Source organism: Chroicocephalus ridibundus, chromosome 3 (assembly GCF_963924245.1).
Source record: "Chroicocephalus ridibundus chromosome 3, bChrRid1.1, whole genome shotgun sequence".
In the NCBI taxonomy this organism is placed as follows: domain Eukaryota; kingdom Metazoa; phylum Chordata; class Aves; order Charadriiformes; family Laridae; genus Chroicocephalus; species Chroicocephalus ridibundus.
Window position 1 is genome coordinate 3954024 of NC_086286.1, and position 27124 is coordinate 3981147.

Sequence of the window (27124 nt, forward strand, 5' to 3'; positions counted from 1 at the left end):
CTCAGCTTTCCTCTGTCAAGTGACAGAGTTTGTCCTCGTTCTTGTGGTAGGACAGAGAGTAGCGAGACCTTCTGGTGAATCCCATCGGAGTCATCCAGCCTAAGCTGTTGTTTGTTTAAACCTTTTACACAAATTTGGGGAAGAATATTACGCAGAGCTAATACATTGTATTAATTCTTACTTAATTTTTCTAATTCCTACACGCACCCAGGGATCGTGCAACTACCTAAACCCATCAGATTTCAGTGCCATAGTTAATTAGGTTTTAGAGTACTGTCCTGAATCTGGTCAACTCAAGTATTCACAAATTGTTATTTTATGTGCATTTATCCCTTTGAGAGATCTCATCTTCAGCCTTTGACCAAAGGTTACCTAATAACTCTCTCACCGAGTCACTTGAAGTTCAAGTATTTCCTCCGAGTTCAGCTTTATGCGGTTTACATAGCAAAGCTGGGGACTGAAGTCGAGTCTGCCCTGCTCTTTGTGGGAACTTCGCCATTGTCTCTGAGACGTCACCAGCAGGATCTGCTCGCTGGCAGAGACTCTTTCTCTGCTATCCGATGTGCCACAACGTGGCAGTGTGCATCTACTGATGATTGTGCGCTCTCCTAGGCTGACATTTGGGCCTTAAGGAACAGCACCATTGCTTTGAAGACGTGGCAGTACCCGATGGGCAAAGCCTGTTGTGAAAGAGCAGGGGCTTTGTTGTGGTAGGTCATGGGGAAGTCTGAGCCCTTCAAACAATACAGATGCAGCCTGTTATGAAGGGCACGTTCAGGAAGTAGATAAAAGTTAAGTAGGCAGATCCATACATTCAAAACATAGCCTTACTTATTTTGTAAGGAGTTGTGGGGTATTAAAATACATTAATCTGATCTTATTCATAATAACTTGTTGATTGCTTCTGCCCAGAGAGAAGACTGAAATGATTCGGTCGTATATCCAGGAGGTGGTGCAGTACATAAAACGGGTATGTCAGGCCATATGTTTATTTTTCATTTTAGGCGGAAAAATGTCAGTTTTCATATTTTACATCATATTAAACTGCAGATTCTAAGCTTCGGTGTAAAGATTCTGCGAGTGCTGATTTTTAACTTCATGTTCCAGTTAAAACTGGAATTTCAGGCAGATCGTGATTAATTGTTAATAAGTGTTTGGGGGTTGGTGCTAAGAGGGGCAGAGTTTAATACAGTTATGATTCCATCTTTGAATATCCTGTGATTATTCGTGGAAAATGTACCAATTTTTTTAACTGGCTTGCTCTCTCATGAATGCACAGATTGCATAAGGAACTCTGAAACCCAATAAACGTTTAATTGAAGAGTATCTTTTAACCTTAATTATATTTCTACAGTTACTGAAATGCAAAAAGTGCTCATTCTACGAGCCCTGTCAATACAAGTCAAAGAATTCCATTACAGGTGTCAGCTTTTCTGAAGCTACAGGTGGTTTACACTGGGCTGAAAATACGCACTGCAGTGTTTTTGATGTGTGAAATCACTATGAAACATATGCCGCTATTGAATTTTCTCTTAATTTCAGTGCAGAAATAGTTCAGTTCAGAAGTTGGCCCATTTTTGCTCACAGAGGCCTTGATTTGGGAAGGAAACTAAAGAGTTAGCAAATTATGCTTAATTCCTGTTGGAGTCAGACACATGTCTGAGTACTTTATTAAATGAGGCCCAACATTTATCAACATGTTCATGTAGGACTCTAGGATGCAAATCCTCTTCTTCTGGGAACTGGGTCCATCTCACACAACTCAAACAATAAAAGCTAAAGCAAAATAGTATGATTTTTAAAAATACATTATGCATTAGCAGTTTACAGTAAGTCCGTTAGACATTTTCTGATTCTAAATCCCATGTGTGAAATACGAGATATATTGTCCACATACAACTATTAGAGCGGTTGTGCTCCGGGGTGCTTGTGACAATGGCGTGTTGGGTTATATTAGAATTATTCATAGCTTTGATTATAACATTTTAATTTTGATGGATGAAATATTTGTTGGGGGAGAGATGGGAAGGTGAGGTTATGCAATCTCTGAAAAAAAAAAAAAAATCTCTGCTGTTTTCTTACAGCTAGAAGATGCTCAGAGTAAAAGACAGGAAAAACTTGTAGAAAAACACAAGGAGATTCGTCAGCAAATACTGGATGAAAAGCCTAAGGTAAAGAGTTTTTGAACAATGTTACAGTGCTAAAAATGTCCTTCAGGAAAGAAAGTGTTCTTACAGCAGGTAGGCTGATGTTTAAACATGAGAAAGTCCATTCATAGCATCATAGCCATTGGCTCCAGTATTCAGGATGAACAAAAGTCAAGTAGCAGCCTACTATGGAGCACCACTTCAGGTCCAGATGTCATATAACGGGGTTTATATTTTAGTGCTCATCTTGTTCAAAAGCTGTCAGTGTAAATGGTGCCTCTGACCAGCAGAGTGTGCCCTTCACTCTATTGTGCTTTAGCAGTACAAAAACAAAACACAGTTTACATTGAAAAGAAAAAGAGATATCTTTTTAGCATGCTCGCTGCAGATATTTGTGGTGACGGCTGAGGATATGTTTTTGTGGAAAACAATGCGTGTTTCCATAACGTTAGTGCTTAACAGTCTACATTGCTTGCTGGGTTTCTTCTATTTGATTTTGTGCACTGCATCTACATGTAATATTCTGAAATACGGTTTTTCGTCCTCAAGATTGCGGGCTGACTCTTGCTCCTAATGAACCTGGTAGAGGAGGTTCAGAGTCCTCCACTTGTACGCAATTTTCCTGTAGGAAGACTTAGGTAACTGTATAATCAGATTCTGGTACAGAGGGAGACTTGTTTTCAGCAGGGTTCATATCCAAGTATGATTCTTCACAGCCCATTGTGTCACGTCTGCTTTCATTTTTTCTGCTCTTGCTCAAATGTGTGTTCTAGGCTTCACTTTTCATTTCTTGTCTGTGTCCACAGTCCTAATGTTTCCGTGCTTGTATTTCAGCTTGAATTCTAGCATCGGGTGTCAGTGTTGTCATGTCATTTACGTGAAATATCCAGAGAATAAATTAGGCTAAGGTCTGAATACCTAGAAGTTAACAGGAGTTTGGAATAATAATGTTTGCATTTCTGATTTTCTACTCATCTTTTTAAAATCATGTTTATAAACAAGCTGGAACTTCTCGATGTTGTGAGCATCTGGGTGTAAAAACTACATACTATTACTTTTTATATTTGGTGCTTTAGAATTGTGAGCTTCTCAGGCATGTGAACTAAAAAGACTGGAATTTAAATGCTAGAATTTTAAATTTCAAAGAGTAATCTGCTAGTACTTCTAACAGTGGCTTTTCACAAATACTTGGGCACTTGATTACTTGTCTGTGTCCTTTTTTTTTTTTTTTTATTTTTTATTTATTAATTTACTGAGAAGTAGCCTAAAGCACTGAAAATTTGTCACCAAGGACTTGTGTTGTATTTTGAAAGATTGTGCTGGGCTGGTAGTGTTAGACTCTCCCATCGCCTGTCCGTGCGCCAAGCGTTGGGTCGTGTCCCAGAGCAGCTCCAGACCCCTTGTCTTCCCCTGCCTCTGGCCACCAGTTAAAGTGCTGCAGTAATCAGCCTTCCTCAGTCCGCGCTCTCAATTTCTCCTGAGAAAACCCTCTGCAGTAATGTGCCTCACAGGGCCTGGCGGCAGGGCTTTTTTTTTTCCTTTCCCACATACTGAAATGGGCAGACTTTGCTGAATTTATGATGGTACGTGCCTCTTCCTGGCATGAGAGGATTTAGGCAAAACATAATTACTCATTTTATTAAGTCTCTTTTTATGTTTTGCTTCATGGTCGTATTTTATATCCATATTTGCTTCCTTAGTGACAGGACATATGATATAAAATAGATTAAATGATTTCCCAGCTGAGAAGAACTGAAGTATTTTATGCAAACAGCAGCCTTTCTAGGGGCAGCTGTTTTAACAGGCTAGCCTCTGGTGCTTCGGTATTCAAACGCCCACTAAAATTTATGCTAGCTGTGTTAAAAGGGTTTTCTGGCAGTATCAACTCAAGCCCTAAACAAAGAGTCTAAGATATTAAGAGGGAAAGAATTTTTAGTATTTTTACCAATAATTCCTTTGGAGACAGATTTGCCGTCATCAATCACTGTCATTTGGTTATTTATTACTGACTCACAGTTGGTGGTGTTAATGACTTTGTGCACAGAGCTCTGTCACAGCCAGGAAGAAGATCTTTTCATAAAGCGTTGCCAACAGACTGCCACACCAGTCAGTTGTTTTGGGGTTGTTGGGTGTTTTTTTTAAAGTATGAGTTTGCAGGTTCCTTTGTTGCAGTGTGTGTGTAGGTCACCAGAGGAAAATTTCCCTTGGAGTGCTGACATTTTAAACAACAGCTTTTAGAAACTGCACAAACTGGATGCAAATTAGTTCCCTGTACTGGAGGCAGTGGGCTTGCTCTTTGTTTAAAATCTCATGTGTTTAGATGAAAGTACTTAACTCAGAACTGATTTACACCTTTAAACTCTGCCTCTCCCTCGTATAGAATCATTCAGGTTGGAAAAGACCCTTGGGATCATCGAGTCCAACCATCATCTCTACTCTACAAAGTTCTCCCTTACACCATATCCCTTAACACCACATCTAAACGAGTCTTAAACACATCCAGGGATGGTGACTCCACCACCTCCCTGGGCAGCCTATTCCAGTGTCTGACCACTCTTTCTGGGAAGAATTTTTTCTTAATGTCCAGCCTAAACCTACCTTGCTGCAGCTTGAACCCATTCCCTCTTGTTCTATCACTAATTACCTGTGAGAAGAGACCAGCACCAGCCTCTCTACCATGTCCTTTCAAGTAGTTGTAGAGAGTGATGAGGTCTCCCCTCAGCCTCCTCTTCCTCAAACTATAAACAGTCCCAGCTCCTTCAGTCGCTCCTCATAAGATTTATTCTCCAGGCCCTTCACCAGCTTCGTTGCCCTCCTCTGCACTCACTCCAGCACCTCGAGATCTCTCTCGTATTGAGGTGCCCAAAACTGGACACAACACTCAAGGGGTGGCCTCACCCGTGCTGAGTACAGGGGGACAATCACCCCCCTCCTTCTGCTGGTCACACTATTTCTAAATCATTTCTTTTTAATGTATGGATGCGAGACTGTTTTGCAGCTTTCGTTTGTTTCGTTTGTAACAAACAAACAGTTTGTTACACTGTTTTTTGTGTAACAAAAAGCTTTTTTTCTGATATAAGAGTTGGAGACTTTATTTCCTGAACTGATACCGTTAAGCAAAAGATTGGAAATAGTTCTTCAGCTTCTTGTGGTCCTGCTGAAATCAGAGTAGGCATTGGCTTTAATGGACCCAAAATGTCATACTGTGTCTGTGTAAGCAATGAGGATTATGACAAACCAATCTCTGATGCTGTAGAAACTAGAAATTCAGTATTATCATCAAGTCTGTGTTGGGGTGTGTGTATGGAAACAGGCCAACCCCTCCCACAAACATGTTTGGAAAAGGAGACTGTCACCTACTTAAGAAGTCAAATACTGACTCTTAATTAAGTCAAATACTGAGTCAGTCTAGGTCAAAAAATTTCAAACTTGCCATTTTAGTGAAAGCTCAGTGGAAACAAAGTTCACATGCTTTCCTGCTGCTGTCTTTCTCCTAACGGCATCATTACCTTGCAAGGCCATACATATTTTCTCTCACTTTTTTTTTTTTCCTTACATTATCTACTGGCAGCTTTATTATCAGCAACAGCTTGTGTTTCTTTTCTCCCCTGTTCTAATCCTTTGTCTTTTCCTTTTAGTCATCGATACACATTAAGCTTGTCCTGTCCTTATCTTCTTCCCCTTGGGCATCTCTTCTGCACGCTGTGGAGGCTGCTGTAGGAACACGGCACTTTACACCGCAGTACTGAATTCTGTACGTTAGAGCAGGGTGTGATTTTAGATTCTCCACTACAGCATGTGTCTGGCCCTCGTTGTCTAAGCACAGAGGAGTGCTTCAAGGATGGGCATGGTCATTGCATCTCAATTTCTTTGTCCTTGACAGCTTGTGCATCAAATTAAACATAAATCAAGTGCATTTCCTTCCCCCCACCCTTGCTTCCAATTTCATTGTAATTACAAAAATCAATACACATGAGACATGACAAGGAATTAATTATTTTCCTGAGAATTGACTCGGTTACAGTAAATAGACCCAAGCCTCCTCTAATTGAAATCAATGAGACTTTTGTTATTCATGCTCATGGGTCAGAGTTACACTTAAATCTCAATATAATAGCTGAGACTCCTGTGCTCTTGCAGTCAGCTCCTGCTCCCAGCCAAGTAAACTGGACTCTTTTGGCTTCAGTGGACCATGTTCTTACCGCCCCAGCTGTCAAGGAAGATGTAACTCATGTGGTTCCTAATTTTGTAGCCCGTGTTCATGTTTCTGCTCACACCTGCTCTACTGTTCACAACTCCAGCTTAGCCAAGGCCTGCCAGATGGTATGGGCTCCTCCAGAGATGTGAAAAATGGCCCTGTCCAGGGTCAGGCTTTACCTGTGGGAAAAGGTGCAACAGATCTACAGAGGCACCATGAGTTGTGCAAACGTTCCTCTAAGTGTTGCATCTCTGTGGTCTTTCAAATGAATGATGAGAATACAGCCTTAAGGCATAAAATTCCTTTTTCCCCCCTCAAAAAGTGTAATGGAAACAATTTCTTAAGATTATAAATCAGTTCTTGATAACGGAAAGGAAAAGCATCTGATGCATTCTAACTCACTTCCAAAGAACACACATTTATCTTGCAGTTTGACATGCATTATTAATTGTACTCGATGGAAGTCGACACTTCTACATCCAATCAATAATTAATATTAGCACTGTACCTGAAAAATTTATAGGGACATAAAATGATACATATTCAAGTTATAGAACAAATTAATGAGACGCTGATCATATGCAGCAGTAAGCCTCTCATAACTCCAGTGTCGACTTTCCATCACATAGGGCTGGAAAGGAACTCTAAGGTCTCTCTTGCCAGGGATAGCCGTTTTTACAAGCAATCACTTATCATTTAAGCCTATTAATGAAACGGTGCTGGACAATGACTCCTTCCTTCTGAGTGTTCTTTAAGTGAAGATATTTGAAAGCCCAATGAATGGTTTCATAGATTTCTGATTTCTTAGAATATCCAAAAATACATCGATCTTTGTGAAGGTTACAGCTTGTCATATGTGCTTTAGGTACAACTTTGTGGTCATCTTCATGCAGATAATGCTGAGTTAAATGGAGCCGTTACTGACAATAGGGTCAGCGGAATCACTGCTATAGCTTTAGAAAAAAAGTCAAATACAGCAAATGTATTTTACAGCAGCGTTAAATTTGATTTCAGTTAACCTCAGAGCTTAGAGCCACTCTATTAGCTCATCTGGAAGAGAGCAGCTCCTAGGAACTTTGATGACTATTCCAGTGTCCTTTCAGCTCGCTGCATAATTCACAATAACAATGCACTGTCCGCCACAATGCCTTTCTTATCCTTTACACCTCGGGAGGAAGCCAAACTGTCTTTTGGGCGAACTGCGCTTAATTCAAACCCTTCCAAACGCATTCCAGGTCAACCGCCGGCGACTGTTCAAGAATTTCAGGGAAGGAGTTTGGAGGAAGAGGTTATTTTAGTTTACTGAGTTTCATGGGACTTTGCATTGCATGGATTTGGATTGAATGGGGGAAAGTTGCCCTCCTAAAGTAGTATCCAGACTCATTGCAAAAAACACATGAAAAAAATGAATTGATAGCCACTGTAATATTTGAAAAGTTCTCCTTTTATTTTCTCTCTGTTTAGATAAAAATTATTTCTTCTGTTAGTTCGTTCAATTTAAACATTTCCGGAGTTTAAAAAGAAATCTCTCTTGAATCTGTGGCTGCTAAGCTAAAATGACTTATGGCATTATCTGCCAAAAAAGCAGAGAATTAAGAGGATTGAAATAATTTACTGCTTGTTTCACTGTTCAGCTTTGCGTTTTGGTGCTTCTATATTTATCAGAGGGGAATAATAAAATGCTTCTCTGCCTCATTAAATGGGCATCAGCACGGAGAAATGAATGGAATTTTCTTAGCCTCAGTGAACAACGAATGTTTAAAAGGAATATTTAAAAAAAAAAAAAAAATCTAGACTGAGATTTCCAGATCTCCCCGTGACTTGATCTGGCATCTTCCCACTTCTGGACCAGCGCTTGCATTTAAATGGAAGGATGCAGTTTTCATGGACTATTCGCTTGAGGATCTTGGCACTTTGCTCAGCACCTGTCAGCATCGAGTCCTAAGCGACAATCAGCCTAATTATCTAATAAGCTTTGAGTAGCTTAAGCCCTGATGTTTCTTTAAATGTTTTATTGGTGCAATTGCTAAGCACTCCCCAGTTGCAGAGTATTTTTTTGGGGAGCTGGGTTGTCTCTTTTTTTTTTCTGTTTCTCCCAACAGACAAACCCTGCAGAATGCATTTCAGCCTGTGAATTGAGTAGTAAATAATCTCACTTCACTTGTTAAAATGAAAGGCAGCCTTTAGCCTGTGCCATTATATGACCTTTATCCTATGCCAGTTTTATACCAAGAAACCTCCCTTAAGTTCTGTGCAGCCACTAGCTCATCATTAGGCCTGAGATCAAAAGACTTCAGTCCAGATAACAGGATGCTCAAAGGATTATTTTCGATTAAGACCTTGCTTCCTTGCGTGTTTACACTTTTTTTTCCTCACAAGTCCACATTTTTAATGATTGTTTATTTTTCCAGCAGAATAAATATTACAGTGTGAGAAAGGGATATCAGGTCACAAAAGCTACATCTAACAATTTGAGGTGATATTTATTGTGTTAATTAAATATCTCCCAGTGTTGATCTTGCACGTACACATATGCCGTGGGAATGCTAACTTACAAATCAACAACATCACGTTTCCAGCGTGAATATGCAAAATCCTTTTGAAATTTATTTTAATGAATTCTGATGTCACTTCCTTTAAATAAAAATGTCACAAACCCTTTGCAGGAAGACTATAAACATAAAGAAATATTTTAATGAACGGGACATGAGGGAAAATATGAGAAATTTAGATTGGAGTTTATTGGTAGAGGGTGATATTTTTCTCACTTGGATCATTCTACTGGAAATCAGAGACAATCTTGGGTTTGATCTGGAGCTGCAAAATAAAAGGAAAATAAATTATTTGAAAGGGCAGACTTTTTTCAGTTTGCACTAGTGTAAATCAAAAGGAACATTATGAAGCTAGCAGAGCCGCTGGTGATTTAAACTGATAGGAGTGAAGGCAAGAGTATGGTCTGTAATGGAGATCATGTGGCAGCCAGATTTGATTTGTGAAGGTAAGCGAGATTTCCTGGATAGCATGCTAATAAACGAGAACAGTGAGGGCTTTTTTAAGAAAAGTAATCTCAGACTCCAGCTACCATCTGGGAGGGGGGGAAGGCACAAATATGAGAATTCTTCCTGGAACAAAAGAAAAACCTCACTCATTTTATTTATTTAATTTGCGCAAAGGAATCTCAGATAAGCACACGGCTCATGTCGCAGCCCAGTGTGCTTAATTATTTACTTAGGCTTCCTGATACGTGTAAGAAAGACAAAATTCAAAGCAAAGCTCAGACCGTCCTGCATTCCCGGCTGTTCCCCATTGCTGTCCAGCTTTGTGTGGTACAGACCAACGCTGAGAGAAGTCCCCACCGCTCAGAAACTCCCACTTGGCTGGAGACAAGGCAAAGGTAACTCCATATACCCAAATTCAGAGGCAGTGTCCCCCAGATTCCCTTTTCTCCCCAGTAGAAAGTACAGGTGCGCCCAAACCAGTCCAGTCTTGGGACAGTGCAGAGGTGCCCGTTTGAGAGACCTCTTTCAGCTTGGGGAGAGGCATTGAGCTTTGCATCCACCACGAGCAGCTCAGGTCAGCGTATGGCATCCATCCTGCTCCTCCAGAGCGAGCTGCAGGCCTTCACCACTCGCGTCGACTTCCGTAATATCATGGAGGTGTTGGATGGGAGGACAGGTTAGCCCAACTGGGTATAGGTAACACGCAATAAATGTGTCGTTATTTACCCTTAGGCAGATAAAACTATGCGTGTCCTTAATTCGTAAGTGACTGCTGCAATGATGATCCATCAAAAGGACAGAGCAGACTGTGTTTTCTTGCAGTTGGGGCCGTTGTTTCAGAACACCATGCCGATGTGCAAACAAACCCACTTGTTAAAAGCAAGTAAATTCCTTGCATTTATACAGTAACTGATTTTACAGTGCTGCACTGTTACTGGAATTCTTTTAGATGCTTAATTTGAGTTAGAAATCAGTTCAATTAAAGGGAGAAAAGGAAGTAAAAAGTTGCCATTAAGATGATCAGCTGTGTAATTTTTACTTTAAAGTGAAAAAAAAAAAGTAGACATTATCTTTTTCTCCCTTTGTAACATAAATTACTAAAGTAGACCTAACTGCTGATTTTAACATTCATGAATAGTTAATCCTTCTCGGAACAAATGAACTTCCCATGCAGAGAAGAGCGCAGTGTGTTTTACCATAGATTGAAGAGAAAACCGGGAAAACAATGTGAAAAATGAATATATAGTTTCTTTCTGCAAAGTCAAATTCAGGATGACAACATCCTAGAGAGAGCACATTGTTTCTGCAGAAGATGCTCCTCCATGTACTCCAGGTGGATGACAGGAAAATATCAACCTGGAGTGAATAGTGTAAGATTAAAAGGCCCCTTATCTGTTCTCTGTAACCGCTCAAAGCACTTTCATCTGCGCTGTCCTATTCGCTGCTCAGCTGGAGAGCGCATCTGTTAAGGTTAAAGCAAAGTGCCAGGTGTCACTTGGTAACCTACGCCCCTGTGACCCACCCCTGCCACTCACTCGGGGTCAGCATTTATTGCTTTCTGCAGCAAAGACGTCCCCAGGTGTGCACGGATGTAAGGTAGGAAGCGTCTGTGAGAAAAAAGAGCACGAAGCTAATTGGTGTGTTAAAAAAAAAACAACTGAAAATGAGGTGGAAAAGTTTTAAGGGGCCAGGGACTGCAAACCTTTTGTGTCAGGATGTTTAGCTTGGACTACGCAATATTTAAACCTGGCGAGGGAAGTCTCTGCTAGGAAAATAATTGTGGTTTTGCAAAGGCAAGCGTTTTGCATGCGAAATCTAAGTGTTCAGCAGGGCACTGACAAGCTCTTGACTTTCGTTCACCTTTTCATGAGCTCCTGTAGTACTCTATGAAAATACATTGTAAAACATAAGCTAAATTATGCATAGTCTGTGCTTGTATATATAGTGTATGTGAAATGTCTGGTGGTGCGCACGCACACCCTTCAAATGTAGTGCTTTCTGTAGCATCTTATGCACATGTTCATTGCTCTAAATCAGTCAGACTGAAAAAAGAACTGCCACAAAGGCAGAACCGCATCCTCTTACAGAACCGCATTCATCATTAAGCAACAGCAGCAAAATATTTGTTCATTATCAGACCTTCAGTGCAACATGACGAATGACAAGAGATTCGGTTTGACACAGCTAATGGAAAAATGTTAAAAGAAATATTAATGCTTAGTATGTAAACTCATTAGAGAGATGTTTTAAAATGCATGAAACGGCGGAAAAAATATGTTCCTTAATGAACAGAGAAATAAAGTCGCTGCAAAGATTGTAGTATGTGCCCAGCTTTGCATATGCAAGTTGTTTGTTAAGATGGTGCTTATGTCTTTGTGCAGAGCCAGTCTGCCAAGCAGAGTTGCTAATGAGAATAATACTGCGTTTCTGTAAAGGAGGTAGTAGTGCACGTTGCAATGCACGTTAAAGGTGCAGGTTGCTTACACTCATGACAAGACGGGTGCTGAGTTTATCTTATTTATAGTGAGACCCTTCTGGATGATAAATATACTAGTAGAAAGGGTAGCAGAAATAACAAAAGTTATGTGAGAGTTTCAAAAGTATACACGGATTAACAAGTGTATTTGGAATCATGAAGCAAATGCTAATTCAGGGGCAGGGGGCAGGTGTGTGTTGCTTGTTTTTAGAAACAACAAAAATTTCTGCAAAAAGAAAACGATTTGAGATGCAGTATCTTTCCCAGCAGTTTAAGAGCATTGAGCTCGCTTAGGGAAGAAAACCTTGTACGTTCAGAAGGGAAAGCAAGTGCACTCCCATCCGTGGTGACAGGGAATCCAGCATCTCAGCCGCGTTTCAGCACGGGTCTGGCAGCCCTCCATAGTCAGAAAAGCTGGGAAGGATGTTCCCTGGAAAGATCACTTTTCATTACATTTCTCCTGTGACTCATTTCTAACAAATCAGCATTTTCTGACAGTAGTGGTATAATACAGTAGTTGTGGGTGATGATACAGGGGTGACACTAGTGACTCAGTAAGTTTCCTATTAGTCAGCTGTTGTTTGGAAGGAGGTTCTTGCCAAGAGATTGTGGCGTGTGACTAAGCAGATAAACTGTAGTATTGCTATGTACCTGTAAATGATCTCTGTTACGGAGTCCTAGAGATTTGTAAGCTTTGTGTGGAGTAAGTGGATGTGTCCAGGAAGGGGAAGCCTGATCCGGACATGGTTAGTTATGGAGCCTGGCTCAAAGATGGGCAAGGCAAAGTTTTAGAGTCTTGTAACATCGACTTTTCTGAGTGAGTGGTGTGTGCAGAGATTGTTTGTAGGAAAATGTCATGAGGATGGTGAAAGTTCATAATTTTTAGGGTTTTTTTTCTCACCCCTAAACAAACAAAAGAAAAATCCGACTTCAGATGTTCATCTGATAGAAAATTTTCCTTTTCAAACCTACTGAGTATGGGACAGGAAATCTCAGTCTTGGCCCATTCTATCCACTTTGCAGCTCTCCAGGTTGGCCTGTGGTTTATAGAAATGAATGAAGACATTCAGTAAAGAGAAAAGGGTTATCAGGCATACCATACCCTACTGATAGTGGTAGGACGTGTTTTCTCAGTCTTTCCCCCCCCCCCTTTCTTCTATTTCTCCACTTTCCCACTTCCTCAGTGTTACCCGATCTCCTACTTGTCCTTCTCCGTCTTGCATTGAGATTCTTTTCACAGTATGTTGTTTCTTTCTAATACTCTTTACATAGACTTTCTTTACTTACATTTCTTATACTCCCTCTTCCTCTTTGTCATCACTTGCTGCTATTAAATTGCAAGGGGTATCTACAGGTACTTGTAAGAGTAGTGTTTCTTTCAGATTAAAAGACACATTTGAAAAAGAAGCCTGAAGGGGATAGATGTTAAAGTGCTGATGTGACGTGGTCTGCATGCTTCTGAGCTTGACTGTGTATGTGGAACATGTTCCAAAGTCTTCCATCAGATGAAAGATGTGATACGCAAGTTCCAAAGATGTATGAAGGATCATTCCTAAGCATCCCAAAACTGGTGTAATAGGAAGAGTAATATTTAAAGTGAAAGCAATGAAAAATAAACTCAAAACTAGACGAAAACAGGAAAAAAAAGTGATAGTGGGCCTAAAGAATTTTGATTCAAGATTAAGAACCAGTGAAAACTTCAGGGAGAAAATTAGAAGTATAGATGGAAGGATCTTTACTGGGAAATGAAGAATAGATTCTTGGCTCATCCTCAGTTCTTATGATTTTCACTTTATATCCGGTCCGACACAGTAAAAAATGCAATGGAATTGCATCTATCCAAGTGGCAATCTTGACTTCTCTGCTCGGAAGTCTGTGAACCATAAGCCCAGTGGGCTTTTTCTGCCAGGCAGTTTAATGATTCCAAGTTTATACAGCGTGCAACCCGTACGATGCTGCACCTTATGGCTCTACCATTTGAGTTCTGACTGATGGTGTTCCGCTGGTGTAGTTACAGTTGCATGATGAGGAAATGGGCAATTATAGTCTTGCTTTGGAGATCAAGGCCAAGGACTGATGGAGGATTAGAAGTGGATTGCTTAGCACTTGTGATAATTGCTGTCCCTGACTTGGAGATTAAGTGGCAGGTTTTGTACAGGAGAGGGGCTGCTGGAGCGTGCAGCGCGAAGGTGGGCATGAGCACACAGGATTGATGACAACGGGGAGCTGGGCAGCGCTGCTCTCAGTGCGCTATGCATCTCAAACTAATAGGAGAAATTACCAGTAATTTGTCGGTTGTTCCGGATCCTCTGTTGTGTTCAGTCCACTCTGTCAAGTTTTGCATGCATTGTTTGACGTTTCCCATGCTGGAGCAATTGCGAAGGAGACTATTAGGTAACTACAGACGTATTTCCCAGAATGAGAGTCTAAAGGACAGGTACATTCTGTTCAGCTGTGCAGCCCAGCAGTGTGGACATAGATTATTTTTTTTTTTGCTAAATAATGTATTCCCCTCTCCAGAATGTGGGTCTAATACACCCAGAAGTTGAGTTTACAAAATAGCGTCATATGGTGTCGTGCCACTTGCATCCATGCCCATATCATTTCCCTCACTCTCCTCCTTTGGCCTCTTAAATATTCCGGTAGGAGAGGAACAGTACTAACTCCAGAGATTCTAAGCTACCTAATCCAAATCACTCCATGTCAGAGAGGTTGGGCCATTTTCCTGGTGCACAGAAGGGGGTTGTATCTTGTTGGGCAGAGCACAAGCTGGATATTCCGAACACGGAGGTATTGCTAAAAGGCTCATAGCACGGATTGCATTCCTTTCCTTGTGAAGAGCCCGTGTATCGTCTCTGTTGTGCTTTTGTTTGAAAGGGCCAAACAGACACAAAGTTTTGAGGTTGAATACAAAATGAGAAGGTTTTAGCTTATATTTGCAGCGTGAATAATATTTGCAGCATGAATAAATCTAAACATGTTTATATCAAAATCCTTCCCTATATGTTTGGGTTTTTTTTTTCCTCTTTGGGATCTGATGAGCTTTTCACACAGTCGTATTCATTGTTCAAAGACAGTTTCCAGGAATATTCTACATTTTCTTTGATTTCTTTCACTCCTTTCTTAAAGCGAAGGCGACTGCTGACAAGCAATTATAAACCAGTTTTAGTGAAAGAAACACCTTTGATTTATAAATCAAGGAAGCCTACTAAACCTTGCTTGGCAACAGAAACAGACTTCAATTAAGAGGAGATAACAACAGGGATGCTAATTTCTGTGATACGGTAATATTACTCGCTTGCGGTTTTTGCAAAATAAATTGCACAGAACAAAATAAATGGCATAGAACAAACAAAATGCTTGTAGTAAGACGCAGATACCCTATAGCAGAATACAACAATAATATTTCACAGTGCATCTGATAGCCAGTCGCACTGAGATTCACATCTTCCAAGCCCTGGGAACAAGGAGGCATTACCACAACTGTAGGTAGCCTACGTATAATTTAAATCTGTGCAAATTCTCCCCGTGTGATGCTTTGGTTGGAGCAGACTGTGTCCCAGCCCCGCTCTCCTGAGGTACCGAATGGGCCCATGGGTTTGTGATCCGAGAGTGCAATCCCTGCTCTGCTACAGGGAAGCTCAGGTTGTCTGCACCCTGCATCTTCTGCAGATTAATAAACGAAGCATTGCTTATGAGTCAGGCTGTTACCTGTAACCTCGCTAACCCCTTCCCAGCCAATACAAATTTTAGTGAAAGGGGAAATTACAAGGAAATTCTACCCAGAGTAGATACAGCCCATGTGTTCGTATTGATGAATATATGTGTTTGTGTATATCTAATAGTAAATATTTGATTATGTATGCATATTCATGCTTGCTTGCTAGATATATTAAGAAATATGCATATGCTATGTTTGTAGTGATCAGTTTGATATATATATTTTGGATGCATCTGTTAAATTACGGTTATTTGCAGCCTTGCAGGATGTAAAATTCATTATTATAAAATTATATTAGTGATTTTAAAACTGGCATGATCACCTTTCTGTTAATTACAGTCTGATTCGACCTTTTTTTTTTTTTTCTTGTCCTGTAAAATTGCCTGCTTAATATTCTGCTTCCCTTCTGGAAAGACAAGAAATGGGGAAAGAATTTTCTCCACCCAGTTGGGAGCCTTCCTTGGCAGCACAAGCAGCAAAATGGCATGAGGAAAGGGACCTTGGGCAATGAGTTTGTGGGAGTTAAAGGTGTGATGCCACATTGATCTGGCTTGATCAACCCAAGAGACGGCAACACACGGCACTGAACATCAGTGTGCGCTTTTCACAGCTTAGGAAGGAACCTGTGCTTGAATATGTCCAGGGCGGCAGCTGATCAGCGATTCAGAGGATCCATCTCCTTCCTTTCGCTCCATAGAAAACAGAAGATTAACCTTCCAGCTCCAGTTGCCTAAGTTAGACAACATAAATTGCCATCATTCCTGCTTATCTGTATAAAACTTCCCTAATGCTCCTGTATTATGCTGGGGATTTGTTAGGTTAAGCACATTTGAGATTATGAGGTGTTTAGATAATAAGGGGTATATAAATGCAAATTAGACAGTAAATGTAGGAGAAAGTCATTAAAAGAGGGTTTCAGTGAGAATTAGCAGCCTGATAAATTCTCTTTTCAGCCATCTCTGTAAACTGCAGTGTCTGTGCACTCCAAGGAGAGTCTTTGCAGTGCTTCGGCAAGTACCTGGTTCTGAATGCTCTCATACAGAAAGAGCCGAAATATATTTATATCCTCACCCCAAAGATTAACACGTTGTGAATAATGGCAGATTGCAAACCAGAGAGATGGACTGGCAGGGGAGAAGACAAGTGAAGCATCAAAATGTCATCAGGCATTTATTATGTGCATGACTTCCCAATTAATGCGTAGACTCTCTCCTCTTAATGGAATAAATCTGTACCTCTAGAGCTACGTAAACCATACTGCCTAACACTAGCTTCTCGAGTTTATTTTTTCACTCCTGTTTACTGTGAATACCTAGTTTGATAGCTTGAAAACAAATGTTCTCTTTCTTCCAATCACTTTCCTTTCCCATTTTCCTAATTGGAAGTGGTATTTTTCATTTGTTTTCATGTATATGAATCTGGCATTCATGTTTCCAGGGATCATCTGGATGCCTTGACCCTCCCTACCTGCTGCATCTGGTGTGGGAGACAGGGAAAGCTCTTTCACTGAGAACTTCCTGTAACAAAGTTCCGATTAATAGTGATGGTTTCATAGTTTGACGTTCTTTATTATGTTGAGACTTGCAGTAATGAAACATATTTTCTGTTTCTACATTGAGTTTTTTCTGCTGTATCCTGATAGTCAAATTCTGCTCATGCAGGCAAGGTGTGCTAGACTTCTTATTGCCCTAATTATGTAATTATCGTATATCCACCATAACTTGCTTGGTCATATAGTTGTGTAAGTACATTTACAGGCTAATTGAGATCCTTTAGTGATTTGAACTCCTGCATTTTTCCTTGATTTTTATCTTTTGATGAAGGGCTGTGTCCTAACGCTTTGAATCTTCTTTACACACAAAGTAGGAAAGCTTCGTAATGATCACCTTGACTGCTAATGCTGCTGTCGTCAGTGCTCGGCTATTTAGCCCCTTCCCAAGCCCATTTCAGTCAGATTCATGCGTAGATTGTTGTATCATTAAAAAAATCATGTTACTTTCTAGCTTAAAAAATACAGAAAATTGTTGCATTTAGAGTTGATAACATACTGTGAAAAAAATTCTCCAACATCTTGTGTTGATTTGTTGAGTTCATTGTCTGCCTCGCTCGCGGAGTTACTCACTATGCAGAGGGCACTTATGAGTGTCCTTTCTGTGCTGACTTACTGATTGTTTTCCTGATGGTAAATGGCTTTGCACAGCTTCCGCTAAAAGCAATGTTCTCCAGTAAGTTTTATGATGGCTTTTCAGGTCAAGGCTTCTGTTTCTCCTTCAGATATCTGGGCAAAGTTATTGTCTGATGCATAAGCCCATGACAACATGCAATATTAATACTACAGCGTGTGAAATGATAAGTGTACTATTCATGTTATGTGAATAGTAACAACTTGGCCTTCAGTTTTATATGAAAAGCTGCCTTCGGAGCATTAATCGATCCCACTTCATCTATTGCTTTACTAGATTTATGTTTCCCTGAGGAAGTGTCTTGGTTAGGATCATCTGTACTGTCCTATATTCTGTGCAATATACTACTATCGTGATACGTGAACCACAAATTACCCTTATTTAATACTCTTGTGATTTTCCTATCAGTAGACATAGAATTCCTCAATATTCCTCAGCTGGCCCTCTCAATCCTATTTGCAGCTGTTAATGCTCTTCCTGTTTTAGCCCGTCACTCACATTTGAGCCTGTCATACATAAAAGTTAACGCAATTTTCGTAAGAATGCACATGCAGGCTGCAGGACTGGATCATTAGTGACTTCAAGTGTGGCTCTGGAGACACCAGCTATCAGGAGAGCCTTCCCACGGCATAGACCATATTGCTCTTCTCAGGCTTCCCGTCACAGCTTGGGAGGAAAGAAAGCAATATCCGGCAGCAGTTATGCAGTATCTATTTCATGTTCATTTCACATAATAGCTTCTTAAAATGTTTTAAATACTTAGCAGCCACCATTTAAGTTACGGGTGTTTTAATATGCAGTTAAATATATGCTTTTGAGGCATCCTTTGTCTCGTGAACATAGAATCAGAGGGTTGGAAGGGACCTCTGGAGATCGTCTAGTCCAGCCCCCCTGCCAGAGCCTAAGAAACGAAATTTCTAACATGTAAACATGTAAAGAAACAAAATTTCAAACCCATCTTTTAACTACCTTTTAATCAACTTTTAACAGACCATTTAACCATGTGCCCCCTCTTTCTTTCTCTGCGCCCACGTGTGTTGCACCTCCCTCTGTTTGGTGCAGCATACTGTATTGGAAGACACACCAAATTGTTGCCCTTGACCTCCCTGGGAATCCTTAATTCCACTGAAATTGCTTACTTTTTTCTTTTTTTTGGTGTGTGTTATTGTTATCTTCCAGTAAAAAAATAGGATTCCATTCCTTCTGAGTGACATTTGGGGATTATTTCTGTAGAGCTGCGTTCAGTTATGGCATTAATCCACAGAAGTGTCGCATGTTAATATTTGGGATCAGTCTGTGGCCTGAATAGACAGTAACCCTTTTTGGGGGCTGTCACGTGAACAAACTGAGCAGGCTGTGGTGGGTTCCTTTTGTCCTTATTTTACCTGCTCTGTAGACATTTCTTTTCTAATGCATTTTCTTCAAGAATTTTCTGTCCCTGACGTGCGCTTTCTCAGGACATTCAGGTAGAGGCGTCGGACAGTCACGGTGCGGCGGTGGAGCTCGGCATTGCTGTTTGTAGACCTCCATTTCTCGAGGCTCAGGCTCAAATCAGCCTCGGCTTTCCCCGGATCTGAGCCCATCACATGAAGCAGTTTCTCTTCTCCGCTGCCAGAAGTCAGGCTTTCCCAGTTTTCACTTTCTCCTTATTCTTCCCCAGTTTGTACTCTTTTCATTGCCAAACTCTCTTGGCTGCTCAAGATAACGTGCAGTTGAATAGTCTTTCTCTGTTGTTGCAAAAGACGGGCCCTATTAAGTGGTTTGTGTTTGCCTCTGTCACAACTTCGCAGCAGAGAAATTTAAATCGTTTTCAGGGTGTTCTTGACTATCACAGGCGGTACTTCTTGCTGTCCAGGAGACATCTGTACAGGTGATACTGGTTTCTCAAATAACAGTAAAAAAGACTTCAGCCACACCTGAGGTGCCCATGGGACATTAATGTGAATAACGAAAAGCTGCTAGAATGAGATGACTTTGGTAAACAGCTCTTAAATGGTAACATTTTCTCCTGGTTTTTTCTGCTTTTATATAGACGAGTGGATTTGGTTTTTCATTTCTTTGGAGGTGAAAATTTTTGTTATTTTAATATAAATTACTGATTAAGAGCAATAACTTTCGAGCTGATATCCTGTCTTTTTAATATATGAAATATTATTGAACTTTCGTATTTATTGTTTTAAGCTACTATACTTTAAAAACATCCAACACATGAAATCAAGGATTTGGTTGTTTTTAGAGTAGTTGGACAGTTGGGCTTATTTGGACTGACAATTTGATTTCTTAACATGTACGCTTAAGAGTATAGCGCATAGCTCGCCGTGTAGATCATTATGTGGTCAGACAATTACATACAGCACTTCGTTTTCCTAATGAATTGAGCATAACATACGGACCTTTAGAGCTGCTAAATAGATAAGGGTAAAATTATAAACACATAATGCCATCTTTGAAGTACTTTAGTGAGTTATGCCCTTTTGAAAATGTTACCTGTAATGACATCCAGATGTCTACGTACAGTGTTATGCCATATATCTTGCCGGTTGTTGAATATTCACCCTTTTTATTGTTTGAAATTCAGCTGGTACCATAAAGAGCAGACTACTGTGGGCTGTAATCATTCCACTCTGCATTTCTAAAAGGTTTTATTTAATTTTATTTAGTGGCTGAAATCATGCCATCCTTTTTTTTTTTATTATTTTTTTTTGGGCATTCCTCTTTACTGGGGCATAGATAGCCATCGTCAGTGTCTTTGAAGACAACTATTGTTACTTAGCTTGGTTTTCTGTACCAGTAATTCTTTCAGCATCCTTTCTTGAAAATAACTGCTATTATATCATTAGAGACAGACTAAATTTCAGTATAAAGGTAATATTCACTTCCTTGAGGTTTTTTTGGGTCTCAGTCGCTATCTTTGGATGGAAGTGTAGTGTGTTCTGCAGATCATTTGTAAAAGTTTAATGCCGCTGCTATCTAGCAGTACAAAAGAGTACTGTTACCCTGGGAATATTTCATCCCTTTCACCTTTTCCTATTTTTGTGTGGATTTGTGCAAATGAGATGAATAACAATTCAAGAACTGACCGGGTGGGATGCTCTATTTGCATTTCCTCAGTTTTCAAGACTTTTACCTTTCCGCGTTCCTGCACTGTTTTAATTGAGTTAAATTAAATGATGAGTCTAAAAAAGTTCTAAAAAAGTCTTAAAGTTCTAAAAAAAAAAATGTATTAACTAAAGAGGCCATGTTGTAACGTAACTGAAGAATACTTCAAGGGCAATAGGTGCAAAACTGGAGGGTAAGACTCAGCTCATGTGAATTTTGGTATCTACAAGAAACCTGTGTACCTGCACAAGTCCTCAAGTCCTTCGAGAGGACCAAGTTGTGCCAGGAAGCAATTCGCCTAACCCATTTTGTATGCCTGCTCTATGAGAAGATTAACATAGAACATCTCGTAGAGATTCCACTAGGACCTATGACATATATTTGATTAAAAATTACATTGAGTGTGTGGGTTTTAAATGGTGTCAGCAGAACCAGCTCAAACCGCTCTGATTAAGGAGACAGGCATTACACTTCATAAGCAAAGGATGAATTGAGATTAACTCCTCTGACAGGTGTGAAACTTCCTTGGTACATGTGAAAGCGAATATGGGATGTCTTCAAAATTACTGCACCTAATTTTTGTCAGCGAAACGAATCTTTTTAGAAGAACACTTGGTTTTTAGATTAGCTGTTAAAGTAGATTTTTGAATGGCTCTTTAAAACACAACAGTGATTTATCTAAGCTCTTTATTTATCTCTAAATTAGTTTAGTAGCACTAGATTGCAGTACTTTCAAACTTTTCCATAAACCCCACTGAAGTCTTGTACAAAGGCTCTCTGGTCCCAGCCGTCCTCTTTTTTAACTGGCCACCCACCCCTACCCCCGGGCTGGGAATGTGGCCTCGGGCAGCCTAAGGTTTTCATGCTGTGTAAGAAATGAAGGCAGGCAAATGTTTAAAAAATATTAGTTCTATTAGAATGTATTCTTCAGCTTCCCAGAAAAATGAAACATCAAGAATTGAAGGAAGAAAACAGTAGGAAATGTAGGAGAGAACAAGGATACAGACAGTTTGGAGGTGATGTTGTGAAAAATGCTTAGAGAAGCGGGGAGAAGATTAAATTTGGGAGGTGTATTCAGCTGTTTTCTTGCCTGGCAATACAAAGCAGTGCCGATATGCACTGACTTTTTATGCTATTCCAGAGCAGCGTAAATTACCCCAAACATACTGGTGAATCTTAAGGTAAAGTTTAAATAAGATTTATGACTTACATTGCATGCTTTCAAATCAAAAGGAATAATGATTAGTATCATTCTGTTTGAATTCCTCATTTTATGTTTATATACAATATATTTGATAACAAAAAACAAGGGAAAATGATAAAAATTAAGATTAAATGTTTTACACTTGCATTTCATTAATTTGGGACTGTTGTTACAAAAAAGTAAAATTTTAAAAGAGAAATTCAGGCCTTAATCACGAGCTTAAATTAAAGTCCACCCTTTTAAAGAGTGAAATTTGACATTCTAGTAACCACTCGTCTACAGAAAGAAGCAGTGAATTTTACATTGCACACCGTCTGCTGAAATTATTTTCTTTTCTAAGACTTACTATGGGAAGAATTATTTCCTTTGCACAAAAGGCTCTCCCATATATCCATACGTATCCTGACAGACAGCCAGAGCCTTGTGCTACAGACGTACCTTTTATCTGTTCACAGCTGTTTTACTGACGGCCGTTTCTGTTGCACCTTTCAGCGTGGAGCAGCTAAGTGTTTTGATCAGTCAGATATCTCATTACCTTTTAAAAATTACTAGGATTCTGAATCCGAGGAATTTGAAGAGTGACTATTTAAGTAAGAAGGAGAGGGTTTTATTGCCAAGAAGAAAGACGTCATATTTCATCTGTCTTTTTGCTTGTTCGAGCAACTTGAAACTAGGTATACATGCAAGTTTTGCTTCCCTATTTTGCTGTTTAATGCGACAACAAAAATGGAATTTTGGTTGCTTGATATCTGCTTAGCCTCCAAAAGTGGTTTATGTAGCTTTAACTCGGAGAAAAAGAAACTCAGAAAAATTTTAACTGCCACTGCTGTTCATCCATGGAAAAATAGGCAGCGTTGCCTGGCAAAGCAGAGAAAGGGGGGTATAAAGATATAAAATGGCACATTCTCTAGAAACTCGATCACGGTCTTCAGAGAGCAATGCGAGTTTCCATTTCCAAGCAGGATGAGGCTGCCCGTGGGACCAGGCGACAGGGAGGTGCTGAGCGAGGAGCCGCGGTGGTGCATTGGGCAGCGCTGGCACCCGCGCGGGTCCCGTCTGGGGGCAGCCGTTAAGGTCATTCCCCTTCGCTTCCAGAGGCGAGTTTCACAGAGCCTGATACGTCGCCCCTGATCACAGCTGATGATGACAAGGTATGAGAGGGGAAGGAAGTATTTTATAGGTGGGTGATTTAGGTGAAACCTGCCTGGCACTCGCACTTCTAGGGACACAGTCACAGGGCTTTCAAGTCCCCAGGAACAGCTTCACAGACAGTGGAGGGACAATACAAGAGGGACCTTAAAGTAGCGCTTATGACTTGCAAATCTTACATAGGTGAAAATGTGTGGTAAACAAACCATGTTTTTTAATTCTGGAACTCGTTCTGTGTCCACTTTGGAGAGAGAAAAACCCTCTGTGCTTTCCAGTCTGCGCTGATCTTCCCCACTTGCCTTCATCCTTTACTGTCCTTTAGTTTGGGGGGTTTTTTGTACGCTCACTGGAGTATACTTCGCTCCAAACGCATGCTTCCAGAGGCTGGTTTTGATTGTATTCTTCATTTCCCTCAGCCATTTCCAAATTGGGAACTGTTTGAAATTCCTGCTACTTGGCTATGGACTTTTTTTTTTTTTTCTTTCTCCTCTTTTGGCTTACTCTTCATTATAACCCTAAAAGCACATCTAAACTTGTGGTCAAGAGGGCAGTTCTGAAAAGAGCTGGCATCGGGCTTGACAGCTGTGAAGCAGTTGATCATTTGAGTTAATAATTGGTGAACAGCTCTGTTTAGCTCCAGTATGATTTACAGAGTGATGCCGTGAAGTATACGCCCAAAGGTTTTGGATACCATACATTTTTTTGCTCCTATGACTTAATTTAGACATTCCATGTGGCACTTTAAAATAAAAAATTCTCCAGTGCACCATTATGGAAACAAAATTTCTCTTGGTCTTTGGCCAGTATTTTCTTAAGTGATCACTTTTAAGGGCATCTATTGTAGCCATTGCCTAGAAAAAGGAGTTCAGCCGTAATAGATTGGTTGTGTACACTTTCAAGAAAACTTTAAATATTTATACTTTCTAATTTATGGTGTGTTCTCTGTTCCTTAAATACAGAGCTGTCCTGAATATGATCCATCTAGCTCTTCCAAAAAAACAAAACAGAGCACTAACCCAAACAAAACCATTCAATTGTATTACTATTCCTAGTTCACCCCGGTTCCATACTATTTAAGACGTTTCTCCCTTTTGTGATCGCTTAGTGATTGTCTCAAACCACAGCTGAATGATAAAACTAATGATATTTTCTAACATGCTTTGCGCCTCTGAGAATGTGATTAAAATATAATGTCTAATGCGCATCAAGTAACCTCAAATTATCATTGCTGTCTTTATTCTTAATTCAAATATAGCAGAACGTAGCAAAGACAGACAATCAGAACTCCAGTTTCGAGTCCTAAATGCAGGTGGGGTTGTAGGAATAAAAGGTTTTGTCTGCATCAGCCAACAGTCGCCCCTAGTTTTGTTAAAGGGCGTCAGAAATAATTCAAGTCTGCTACTGTAGTTTTGCCATTGGTTCCTACAAATCGGTGGGACAGAATTCAAACATTGGAGATAATGATTCCACTCCTTTAAATTCAATAAATTCTTATTTAACCTACTTCCTTTGTTTTCTCCATGATTAAAATTTAAGTATTCCATAACTACAGAAGTTGAAAAGGACATAAGGAGTGTGTATCTGCTGGGGAAAGGTGACAGACAGTTACCTTTCTCCTGGGTTCTCCAAACCAAGGCACCACACCGACAGCTGTTTTGTGGGCAAGTGGTAGTTGGAGTGAGGGAGCATTTGAGCTTTACTCCTGCTTTCTTCATACTTCGCAGGCTTTCTTCCTCGTGGCACCGGGCACCTGCAGCATCTCCACACATGTCCCTGAGTCCCTTACTGCTGTGTCTTCTAAAAACCCCTCAAAAGCTGTCCTGCTGCGCGTGGCTGGTTACAGACATTGCTGTTGTTCCCTGTAAATCTGTCAGCATAGCCTGTATATAAACACTGAGCTACAATGCACACAAAGCAGTTGCAAATTACTGCTTCAAGGATCTAAAGAGCAAGCAAGTATGATTTTTACTAAATTTATCTATTTTTTTAAGACAGACTTGCCAAAAGAAACCCTTTTTCTTCCAAATATTGTTAACACAACCATAACAACTTGTGTTTTCTATGAAAGATAATAAATTTTGAGCCAAAGAGAAAAAGAAGATCAGCGGACCTGACAGCAAAAGCAGGATCAGGGGATGTAACTTCTAATGAAGCATCTCTGTTTACTGTGTTCTCATTTAAGGAGCCTCTCTTCAATGATGTTTGCTTTTTGTGGCATCTTGCTTAAAAACTGCAGGCTGTACCAAGAGCAAACAATTTCCAAGCACAGCGTAGTGTCACAGACACCTTTGGCTCTTTCCCACATAACCGCAAATTAAACAGACACTTTGCCTCCTCCACAGACTTTTAACTCAAAAACTAATCAGACCAGCGAAGGTGGAGGATGCTCTCTGCGAAGCAGCCCAGAGAGAGACCTATTTCGGTTCATTTAGTGTGTGCTGTCAGGGCTGGGATGTGTTTACTATTCCACTGCACAGCCCTAATGGACACAAGACGTTGGAAGTTTTAATCAGATGCCGTAAAGTGTTATCCATGCTATATTATCATATTTGGTGTCCAGCAGCTAGAAAAATAATAACACGTGCTTGTAAATAGCACTGGTGCTGCACGAAGGTCAGGTCGTCTCCCGGTTCTTCGGGGAGATCTCTGACTCTCCAAAGCTGTGGGAGCTTTGCTGTGGGTTGAGGGTAATATGCAACTTTAAGTTTGCAAGGGGGTCACTGGCTAAAACAGGCTTTCTGCTGTGCATTTGGTGCCTGTAATTGAAGACGTTCTGTATAAAGAGGTTTATGCAGAACAGAAGCTGTTGAATCAGGTCCAGCAGATGGACGTAGTGACAGGATCTAGGCCTGTGCCATGAGGATCAGCTTTTACCAGAGGCGGAGGCTTATGCACTGCTCAGAAGAAAGGTACATACGTTTTTTATGATAGAGTAATCATAATAATTGCATTATACTTCCTATGAATACTTAGTAAGTATTTTTCAAAGAGTTATTGTTCTGTGGATAGTAAAAGTTCCAATTTACACGTGAAGATCTGGCTTAAAATTTGGGTTTGGGCTTCCTTTGGTTTAAAAAGAAGAAGGGATTTATCTGATTTTTCATTTTTAAAAGGGGTGCTTGGTATTTTTTTCCAGAACTGTTGCGCTTTCCTTAATAATTATATAAATGCTAAATTTTTTGCTACTTCTTTTGGATTCTGTATGTGTGCGTTATTTTCTCTCTCAATGGCAAAGTAGCAGAACCTTAAGACATGGTATTTTCCTGGGTGAATCTTTTTTATAAAACATAAACGTGGAGAAAATAATCGTTATCAACTCATGAGCATCTTTTTTTGTTTTGCGTTGTAAGATATTTCTGTTGTATCCCATCCACAACTGGAATGTCCTTTCTAGGCAGCTTTCGAGTCTTTGAGGAGCAGGGAACTTCTTGGTGAAAATTACACTGTGTCTGGCTAAGTGGCAAACCCCAGGCGCACAGCAGGGTCAAATTCTTCCTATATGCACCCTCCTGTGGTTCTGCTGGTGAGATAACCTTGCAGGAGAGGAGAAAAACTTGTGCTGCTAGACAAAATTAGGCTCACAAGACCCATAAGTTGGAGAGAAACTTGTCGGGGAGAGGTCCCTTCTGCATTTCGCATGCTTCAGCCTGATTTACTGTCTACTTTTAGACAACATTCACCAGGAGAAGTTGAGAATGTCAAATAACGTAATTATATATCCTGAGTGTAACTCTTCACATCTTTATTCAATAATAAAATATTTGGTTCACTGATAAAGTTTTATTTTAGTCAATGTCCTGACAATCACTTACTCTGTTATCTATAATTACCTCATTAGCACTGCCTGCGTTATGATGATACAACTGCTTCTCCCTGCGTTTGGCTTTCCCTTCTCATTTCCCCCTGAATAAATAATATTAATATGTGATGGGACCATTTCCAGCTAGC

At 40.2% G+C, this 27124-nt stretch overlaps 1 protein-coding gene across 2 annotated transcripts in view; it reads left to right on the forward strand.

Moving 5' to 3' along the window:
• The window catches only part of PLCB1 (phospholipase C beta 1), a 398333-nt gene that overhangs the window by 333034 nt on the left and 38175 nt on the right, over positions 1-27124 (forward strand). For both annotated transcript variants that reach the window (XM_063331245.1, XM_063331246.1), the window contains exons 30-31: positions 913-970; positions 2085-2171. In XM_063331245.1, the coding sequence (XP_063187315.1) occupies positions 913-970; positions 2085-2171 (145 nt within the window). The remainder of the gene's footprint in view (positions 1-912; positions 971-2084; positions 2172-27124) is intronic.